General features: G+C 34.6%; 1 protein-coding gene across 2 annotated transcripts; it reads left to right on the top strand.

Annotated features, from left to right (window-relative positions):
- The first annotated feature begins 40 nt into the window (after nt 1–40).
- LOC109063182 (coatomer subunit zeta-1-like) lies at nt 41–9,866 on the top strand. 2 transcript variants are annotated; one of them, XM_042720713.1, is made up of 10 exons: nt 41–158; nt 1,683–1,763; nt 2,365–2,449; nt 4,066–4,157; nt 4,412–4,467; nt 5,170–5,247; nt 6,053–6,104; nt 7,589–7,627; nt 7,846–7,878; nt 9,030–9,866. In XM_042720713.1, exons 1-10 carry the CDS (start codon nt 99–101, stop codon nt 9,075–9,077), a joined length of 624 nt encoding a protein of 207 aa, XP_042576647.1. In that variant the 5' UTR covers nt 41–98; the 3' UTR covers nt 9,078–9,866. The 2 variants fall into 2 exon arrangements, with proteins under 2 accessions (XP_042576647.1, XP_042576648.1); XM_042720714.1 differs by lacking the exon at nt 7,846–7,878 and having other exon boundaries at nt 42–158.
- The last annotated feature ends 889 nt before the right edge of the window (nt 9,867–10,755 follow it).

Raw genomic sequence — 10,755 nt, 5'->3', positions numbered from 1 at the left:
CAGAACGCTATGGTGGGTTTGAGCCAACATGGCGGCTCGAGGGCTGTAGTTGCAGACACGCCCCCTGTGAGTCAGAGGGCTTTAGGAGCGCTACTGTAATGACAGCTCAAAGCTGTCCACGTCAACACTGTGCTACCACCATGGACTCCGCGGCTCTGGTAGGATATGTGTGCCATTTAATCGCTGTTTTTAATTCCTTTACTCATTGTAAACGTTGAAATAGTAGATCGACTGGCTGTGGTAGCTTGTACGCAGTTTTTGTGTTTGACTCAATAGAAAAATATGTTCGACAGCAGCTGTTTACTCTTTATTCTAAGCCTTCGCCTGCTAAGTTGGAACAATATTTTATGAAACTAAACAGTTATGAACTACTGGAAATATGTCGTGTCTGTTATTATCAACGAAATTGTTGTTGCCAGAAACCGATCCGGTTTCTCTTTGCGAGCGAATGAAAATGTATGGGAGCAAGCCATAACATTATTATTAATATTATTTTCGATTATAAACGGATCATATATTGTAGTGCCTTTGTGATGTGATCTCGCTTCTCGTGCACTACGGGTTTGTTTATAATCATTTTCCACTTGTGGTCAGTGTGTTCTGAAAGTTTTTTTCCGTCTGCTCGTGGGAGATATGGGTTTTCCGAGTGGGACGTGGATGCCACGTCCTCGACGCGTCTCTGCAGGAGCGGAGCGCGTGATGGATTCCACAGGTGGACACTTGGAGGAGATCAGGGATATTGCTTGCCATGGATGTTTTAATACTCTTATGAGTTGCCCTATATGGACAACATCAGTACATACTGCAAATAATTAATACTGTAGCTGTAGAAAAATAGCGGCACCTCTGTTTGGCGGCGTTAGACTGTGAAATAAGTGCTTTTTATAGCTTTTGTTTTATGATTTCTTTAAGATTTTAAACACTATTTAAGACGAGGAATGACTTTCTATATTCACATATATATACACATATATACATTATGCTTTTTAAAATTTAATACACTGTATTGTGTCATCTCAAGTACTGAAAAGACTATATTGGAATCTATTTTTTTAATTTGTATTTAAAAAGGTGATGCTAACAGTGTAGTAAGTTTTACAGAAAATCCATGCATTACTATCCTTGTGAAAAATACAAGGCTTTGCACTGTTTACACATAATCTTAAGGCACACAAAAGGAACCCTTTCATGGAAGTTACCTTGGATGAAGATATGCTGCATATTTTATTGTTACGTATAACAGTTTATATGAGTGAAAGGTTCATTGGTAACACTTTCAATAGATGGATTTGCAGTGCAAAGTGTTACCGTGAAATAGATAACAGAGTTTTGTTACTGGGCCCCGAAGGTCCACATCGAGACAGGATTCTCTCGTATTCCAAGCAGATGGTCTGAAAAGATGATCAGATGATAGTTTTCTCCTTCTGTTCGCCTGGCTCAAGTTCTGTGATACACTCAGACTTTGAATCAGTGGTAGTCAGTGCATGACAGAACTTTGGCCCGGACGGACACAGTCATTTGAGAGCCAACAACTTTCTCTTTTTATAGTATTTTCCTGTCTGTATCATGTAACTGTATCATTTCAAGGGTGTAGGCTATTTATGACATCTGAGATATGCAAAAAAAAAAAAAAAAATGTAATGTTGAATGTTTGAAAATAACGTTGATTTATTTTCAACCAGGAACCCTCGCTCTACACTGTGAAGGCTGTTTTCATCTTAGACAACGATGGAAATAAAACACTCCAAAAAAATCTTAAAAATGTACCCTTTTAAAATATTAATTCTTGTCACAGAAGATGAAAATATTCTTGCACTTTAGACATTTGGGTTATTTTCAAAAACAATGCAATTGTTAAACCATTGGCACATTAGCCATTCAGTGATATATGGAAGAGAACAGAGATCGAATCAAATTACATATCTAGAAAGAGAAATGAAGGAACTTCATCTCAAAGAAAAACATTTCAATTTTTATTCATTGAAATTCTATGACTTTCAACAAATGTTAAATGAACTTTAATGCTGCTTTATAATCAACGCTTTATATCGATTGAGGTGCAAAATCATGCTTCTATAGAAATCTGAATTCTGGCAGGGTTTAGCTTCATCACTAATTAAACTTTCACCAGACAATCTGGAATTAAAAAAAAGACATTTATTTCGAAAAATCTTAGAAAATTACAAGCATGTTGGTTAAAACACTGTTGGAAATGAACTTCGGAGGATCTCCTCTTTCACTTAGTCATTTAATGAAGAAACAACAAACATGTGCAGACATGAAAAAGTGGAAATATGAGTTAAGCATTATGCATAGACATTACATAGTCATGTACTATAACAAATGATGCCTGTGCTATTTTAGTACTATGATCCAGAACTCTATCCCTCGATGAAAGAGCAGAAGAATTTCGAACTGAATGTCTTCAACAAAACACATAAAGCTGACAGTAAGTTCATTATTTAATAGCTCTTATTGTATGTTGCTTTTTACTAATCAATATGCTGCCAAATGTATTGCTTGTAGTGAGTAGACCTGATCGGCTGCTGTATGTTCCAACTCAAGCTCTTCAGATCAATGTTTTATAGGAAGTCTAGAGATTTGATTGTGCCAATTAGGACCACAACCACTCTCAAAGTAAAACAATAAGCATCCCAGATCAGTCCCTGATTAAGTTACTAGTTTACAGTGGTTACTTGCATTTCTACGCTTCCTCTTGGGTTTGCAGGTCATATTACTGGAAAACTGGGTGGAGAACCTGTTCTAGAGTTCATAAATGTTTCTGTCACTTGCCCTGTGGGGTGAAGGAGTATGACACCGGGACAACAAAACCACCCTGATCCTTTCACCTGTTTAGGTGTTAACTGTTTTAACAGGGTCAAAATACACACCTGTATTAGTCTCTTAAAGGTGCACCTGGAGAAATGTGAAACTGTCTGCTCCGTTTAAATTTCTTGGAGTTTGCTGTTATTCTTTGATCAGATATTCAGACAAACATACTGAGATGTATATAGGTGAAAAAATAGTTTAGCTTCACATGAAACTTTCGTTAATCAGACACACCCGGTCCTTTAAACACAGCATCTCAAAGTAAAACACTAATCTGGGATCAGTTTTCCTAGTACATATTAGAAAAAATGAAACTGATCTTCAGTTAGCATTGAAATCGTATGTGATATTTTTAGTGTGCTGTATATTGCTTTCAATCATTGTAGTTTCTGTGGTCTCACTCTGTCTGTTATGTTGATCACTGAGTAACAGAATAAACTAGAAAAGTTGAATTTGATGAAAATAACTTTGATGTTGGTTTGACAAAGACTTGCCTAAAAGTAGGGGTGTGCAATGTTTATTGTCTACATAACATAATGACATGACAATATCATAATTGTTCTAACAGTTTGCTATGTGTGGATTGTCACTCACAAAAAAACAAACAAACAAACAAACAAACAAAAACATGTCTTTTTCATTAGATATAACATAGTTAAGTAATCACACAAGCAAGAATGCATTTTCCTGAATATCAGCATGTGTGCTTGATTGCAAATGTGGAATTTTTTTTTTTTTTAAGTTATTGAGATTATTATCAGTATATCAAAATATTGTCTTTTTTTATATTTTGACAATGAAGTAATAAAAAAAGGGAATCTGGAGCAGAACACGTGTGTGTCTCAGAGAAACACTGTGTTGTTTCTTTCCTAAATGAATCTGTTTTTGAACTAATCAGCTGAGTCAATGAATCACTCATTAAGGCGGGGACTTACCGCCACCTAGTAGCGCTTTTAGTATCATATTTATTTATCCGTGACAGCCCTAAACCAGCACAAAAAAACTGTCAGAAAAATATTAATTATCCTTATCAAAATATACCTTAAAATGTTGGGATATAGGCTATATTTTAATTTTTTTGTCAAAAATATTTAATTGTTTTTGTACCCAAAAGTGTAAAAAAGTTTATTTGGATTGGTAAATGTTTGTTTTATATCTCTAATGTTTAACTGAACATACAGTACATATTTTTATAAATAAATGGTAAAACTTGTGGATTCTTTTCTGTTTGCACAGATGAAATAGCCTTCTTAGAGGGAATGACGATAGTCTACAAGAGCAGCATAGACTTGTTCTTCTATGTAGTTGGCAGCGCTCAGGAGAATGAGGTAAGTCCTGTATGCAGATGAGCTGGCCTGTGATTGGCTGAAGTGTTGTCCATACTCCAATCTTGTCACTTAATTTGCATGTGACAGCAATTGTTTCTGACCAGTATGGAGAGCTGGTCAGTTTTGGACACTATTTGATGTCTGTGCAGTTTTGTTTGTCAAAGAGGATGCACATATAACAAAAAGTCAGCTGTGATTCATGGCGTTTCCTTTCTTATCTGTCTCTCTCTTTTCCTGTATTTGTCTGATCTCAGCTCATGCTGATGGCAGTGTTGAACTGCTTGTTTGAGTCTGTCAGTCAGATGTTGAGGTGAGTTCATGCTCTGATATACCATTATTACCATTCAAAAGTTTGGGTTTTAAAGAAATGAATACATTCATTCTGCAAGGATGCATTAAATTGATCAAAAGTGACAGAAAAGACAATTATAGATTTCTGTTTTTAAATAAATACAGTTCTTTTGTAAATGCAGTTCTTTCTTCATCAAAGAATTCTGAATAAAATATATCAGTAATTCCACAAAAATATTAAGCAGCACAACATTTATAATGAGAAGAAAGGTTTCTTGAGTCGATAATCATTAGTTTAGAATGATTTCTGAAGGATCATGTTGCACTGAAGACTGGAGTAATGATGCTGAGAATTCAACTTTGCATCACAGGAAGAAATTATTTGTTAAAATAATAATATTAGGTTATAATATTAGATCAAATAAATGCAGCCTTGGTAAGCAAAATAGACTTCTATCAAAAACATTAAAAAATCTTACCAGCCCTAAACTTTTGAAAGGTTGTATATGAAATCTGAGGCCTAGTGATATTCGGACAACATTGTATGTTTTGATTTTTAGTAACAGTTCTGTTTTGACACTGTATGCATTTCTAGCTGCCTATAGGCTAATTCATGTCAGAATTCCCAGAATTCTTGGTAACCACAGAAACTGGTGAAGTGCAACATGGGATGTTACAGAAGAACACTTGTGTGCTCAGATGTCTGGTTCTTCTCCAACAGGAAGAATGTGGAGAAAAGGACTCTGCTGGATAATATGGATGGAGTGTTCCTAGTGGTGGATGAAATCATCGATGGAGGGTAAGTAACAGTGTTCTCTTTTAGAACCTGCACAGTCAGTTAGTCAAGTTGAATTTAAATTTACTCCGGTCTTCAGTGTCACATGATCATTCAGAAATCATTCTGATATGCTGATTTGGTGCTCAGGAAACATTTCTTATTACTATTAATGTGGAAAACAGTTGTGCTACTGTGCTTCACCCAAAAATGAAAATTCTGTCATTAATTACTCACCCTCATGTCTTTCCAAACCCTTAAGACCTTTGTTCATCTTCAAAACACAAATTAAGATATTTCTTACCCTGCATAGACAGCAACACAACTGACACGTTCAAGGCCCGAAAAGGTAGTAAAGACATTGTTAAAATGGTCCATGTGACATCAGTGCTTCAGCCCTAAGTTTATGAAGCTATGAGAATACTTTTTGTGAGCAATGAAAACAAAAATAACACATTTCTTCAACAATTTCTTCTCTGGGACAGACACAACAGTGCCACGACACATGCATATGCATTCCTCCGCTTGTAAACAAGGTGCATCTGGGTTCTACGTCAGCATGCGTGGTACTGTCGCGAGTCACATGGAAGAGAAGAAATTGTTCAATAAAGTCGTAATTTTTGTTTTCTTTGCACACAAAAAGTATTCTCGCCTTTTGGGTGAACTATCCCTTTAATATTTCTGTTGAAATTGTATATACTCAATAACTAGACTGAGTTTATCATTATCATGATGGTTGTTTTTAATTAAAAAATGTCAACACTGACAATTTTATGTCATAAAATTCATGACTTTCTATATTCATATGTTGCCGTTGACATGCTTGCAGGGTGATCCTGGAGAGTGACCCCCAGCAGGTCATTGAAAAGGTCAACTACAGGGTAAGAGACTGTGTAGAAGAGCAGATATCATTGTGTAATGAACTGACAGTGTTTGTTTCCTGTGTTTAGGGGTTCTGCTCTGACAGCTTGTTATTAAACCCCAGACAGTTGTCAGATGTGACAAAAGTACTGCAAGTCAGCAGTTTCTAGTTTCTAGCTTGCTTTTTTACCCAGAATCACTGCTTCCTGTCTTTTATAATTACCTCGGCAAATCATTTCAGCTTGACAGGAAGTTGCCCTTTTTTTTGTCTAGTTTGTGGTTTTTATTTTGAATGTGTATGTGGAAAAGAGGGATAAACAGAAGATTTCATTCTGTTATTCTATAACTAACGTGTCCCTTTCACTTACATACACACACACAGACTAAATGTCCCCTCTCTTGCCCTGTCAGTGTTTGTCGGAGCAAGCGTATGGCTTCGTCCTTTTTGATTACATCACTGGTAACATGGAGGGCCAAGGAGAGAGACGGCAGCTACTGTAGCTCTCCTTCCCTCCCTTCCCTCTCTCCCTCTGATTTAGAGCTGGATAGAGATGGGAGAGAGAGAGGGACGAGGGTGAGAGAGTGGGCAGGTAACTGCATGGCATGCACAAGCGTGTGTGAGGCTCACAAGAGGAACAGCTGTAACCCAGGCGGGCGATCAATATAAAAAAAGTCTCGCTGACATCTGACCGTAAACCTTTCGCTGCTGAGTGGGAGACACTGAGTCACATCTTTGAGTTACGCTCGCATAAACTCACTCAATCAATGACCGGCATGATTTCAGCACAGCTGACCTCAGTCCATGCTTCTGATTTATGCTCTTATGAGTTTTATTTTTTACTCCTGTGCAAAGCGAAGGGGGAGGGGGACATTCTCCTACTAAAATCCACCCATAAAATAAATATTTCAATTCAAATAAGATTTAAATGCATTACAAAATAGAATACAAATAAATAGTACTATTAAATTCATCTTTAAATTCTATCTAAAATTCTAATCACAGGAAAATTTATATTGTAAGTATATACTTTACTATTATTTTACAATTGTTTTTTTTAATGTATTCTTTTTTTATTAGAGAAAAGAATATACAGCAACTGATGGCTAAAATAAATCCAATATATACATAATAAACATAATCAAAAGAATATATACATAATATTTACTAAACATTTGCTTAATTGACAACAGAAAATGCTGCCATTATTATCATCCAATGCCACTAATCTCAAATCAGGCAGAAATGTGCAGATCCTTTGGTCTGTCATTACTTCAGATGTCCTCTGTGTATTCTTGCTACAGCTTTGGAACATTGTTTTTGGCTATTAGTGATGTTTAACAATAGTAGCAGTTGAGTTATGGTGTGTTGTTGACCTTTAACCTTCACTTTGGCATACAGTTACAGTTAACAAATTGCATGATATATCTGGCTTGGTTGGTTGTAGTTTATGTTGGTTAGTTATCATTTTAATTGTAATTCTTCTTGATTTTGGTTATGTTACAGGCAGATGACAGCCCATTATCAGAACAGAGTGTGGCACAGGTACTGAACACATCATGAACGTACACAGATAATTACAAACACACAGACACTGTAATGAGGCATTTTCCCTTCTTTTAACATCTTTGGCATAAAATATTTTTAAAGTTCAAAGCTTGTTAAAAGGTCGGAAATGGTTTGCTTTCTGTCTTCTGCCATTAACGCCTGGACTGATTTTAGATTCTAGTTTTTACTCTAACCACTAACTCTAACCTTGACAGCACATCACTGAAAAACTGGCTCTCACCTCTAATGTAAGTGCATGAACACTCACACATATACATGCATGCTGAAGTGAGCAGGCATGTGCATTGAAGCTCTTCAGCCTTTTGTTTAAATCTTTGAATCATTATATCAGAGTGACAACAGAGGTGTAATATCATAGATAATGGACTGAAACTAATCTAAAATTAAGTTTAATTATAAAAGCGGCATCACTGTAGATAGAAGCAATTGTTAAGAAACTCCAATAGTAATGTTGTGGTCTTCAGATGCCCCCTTGTGGCCATAATATGAAATTGTTAGTGTGTGGTTGGGGACTTTTTATTATAATAATATTCCAGCTATCAGAAAACATTCACACGTTCTGGCAAGATTCTCTCAAAGTTATGAACAAATGTTTTTTCCAGTAACCTTAAAAGAACGTTTGTTCAATGGTATGTGGTCTGTAATAATGTTCTCAAAACGTTAGCACAAAACATTATTTAGACACCATTCATGGTCTTGTTTTAGAGAACATTCAAAAGTAACATTCCCAGGATGTTTGCAAAATGATAGAATTGAATGTTCCTTTAATGTACGCCTAAGCAGGATTTATTTATTTGTTATATTTTAATATATTAAATTTTAGATTTTAAATAAAATATATTTTATTTAAAAGAAAAAAAAAAACTGGGTGTTTTGAAAGAACATTCAAAATGAGTGATTTCAGAACTGAATGGAAACAGATGCGAAACGTTCTTAGAACATATTTTTGTTGCGTACACCTCCTTATGGCGTCTGGTATTATGAAAATAAATTATTTTAATTGCTTGAATATTTGATTCAATAATGTTATTTAGCTACAAAATAAAATAAAAAATATAAAAATCTGAGAAATATCTATCTATCTATCTATCTATATATATCTATATCTATAGATACATATATAAACAAACAAAAAAAAAAAAATATGAAAAATATAAACAATAAAATCATCAAAATATATATATATATATATATTTGTGTGTGTGTGTTTAAATAATGTTTTGCAACTATATTGCCTTGCTTCAGTGTGGAATAATATTAATACTCACAATATACATCCAAAAATCATATTATATTAACTGATTAACAGCTCACATTATTTCATGTTGAATTGCATATGTGGAGTCACTGTGTTACAGTTTTTTTTTTTATGTTTCAGGTGTTACAGTCAGCAAAGGAGCAGATCAAGTGGTCAATTCTAAAATAACATTTTCCATGACCTCTGAAGGAGTCTGTAAATTATCGCAAGGGAATTTCATTTTTTATTTTTAATGAGTTGTAATGTAATTAATTATTAAAGTAGTGCACATGGGTAGTTACATCTCATGTTTAGTGCTGATATATTTATATTTTTTGTCAAAGAGTAAATTAGGTCATTTGTGTTTTTTAAATGATATAAAAAGGGATATTTGCTCACTGGGCTCTGAACCAAATATCATCCAACACACAAATACCTGTCTGTTTCCAAAGCAGCTTTAAAGCAATTGCAATTCTTTTAAAATCTGCAAATATTGATATACTGTTTCTGTTTAGAGGAGGTACAGTTATGTTTTCATTTAAATGCTCACATGTCAAAACTTTATTGTCTAAACTTGTCTTTTATCAGTTTTGGTATTTTTGTTTTGCTTTACAACCTGTTGTCAAAAAATAGTTGAGTAAGTTCTGTTACACTAGGCCTATATATAACTAAATATTTTGCTATATATGTGTTTTGTTTTTAATGAGGAAAGTGCAATATTATGAAATTGATATGAGTCAGTTGGGGGCACTTTTATTATGACAGAGTCCACTATAATATTAATAATTGTCTGACAAGTACTGTAGTTTAGAAGTATGAAAAATAGCATTTAAAAGTTGATAAAAAATTCAAAGACATTTCAGTATATTTTATTTTCTAATAAAATAAACTGTGTGTTGTTTGATTTTTAAAACCATGGTTTCAGGAAATAATTGTGCACAAAAATGTCATTTATCTAATAAATATGTGTGTTTTTTTAAGGGTTGTTTAGTTGTTTCTATCTTATTAAGACCGAATGACAATACGACAACGGTGCTGATTCTCCATTGGTGAGAGAAGAGTGAATGTAGACCAATCAGATTTCTTCCATGATGAATATTCTGCATAAATACGAATATGTTCAATAGTAATAAAAAGAGGGTGTGGCTTGGACTGCCATTGGATGCCGTAGGCCAATGAAAATCGCGAAGGCCAGGCTCAGCCTCCTGAGGACTCGTCGAAGCGTGACTGGTCGCAGATATTAAAGCTGGGCGTTGACTTCTGACAGCGGGGGTGAACTTCAACACCCAATCACATCTCACTCTCCCTTCTCGGCTCATGCCAGCCAAATCTGACCTGTTCGTTACCCCAGCCCAAATAAAACATACAGGCTAATAATAACCAGTTACAAATGCTCTGATTAAGTTTAGAGATTAAATTTAGTTGTTTATTTTTTATGAAGATAATTTTAGAGCTGACAACAAATAACATAACGCATATAGTCCACAGTCTATAATAAATAAGGCTATCAGAAAGTAAGCACAATTTGCACAGTAGCATATGGCTACAATTAACACGTTTTATACAGTAGGCCTAAACATATGAAAATGTATGCAAAATCCACAGTAAATTCCGTTCTTACAGCCTATCAAATTATTATATTTAATTAAAATTATTCTTATCCTATTAAGGCGAGCTAACGCTTGGGCAAGCTGGCATTATTATCAACCAATGCCCTTAATCTCAAATCAGGCAGAAATGTGCAGATCCTTTGGTCTGTTATTACTTCAGATCTTCTCTGTGTATTCTTGCTACATCTACAAAACAATCTTTTCCAACAATTTTTATTAATTAATTTAATTTTATTAAACAAACATACTATCACCAA

This window comes from Cyprinus carpio, chromosome B3, assembly GCF_018340385.1.
Source record: "Cyprinus carpio isolate SPL01 chromosome B3, ASM1834038v1, whole genome shotgun sequence".
NCBI lineage: Eukaryota > Metazoa > Chordata > Actinopteri > Cypriniformes > Cyprinidae > Cyprinus > Cyprinus carpio.
This window is presented reverse-complemented; position numbering and strand designations above follow the sequence as displayed.

Coding starts and splice junctions, on each gene's coding strand:
- LOC109063182 (XM_042720713.1), top strand. CDS start 99: ATGACAGCTCAAAGCTGTCCACGTCAACACTGTGCTACCACCATGGAC. Junction 5,248..6,052: donor GATGAAATCATCGATGGAGG/GTAAGTAACAGT, acceptor ACATGCTTGCAG/GGTGATCCTGGAGAGTGACC. Junction 7,628..7,845: donor CAGAACAGAGTGTGGCACAG/GTACTGAACACA, acceptor TAACCTTGACAG/CACATCACTGAAAAACTGGC.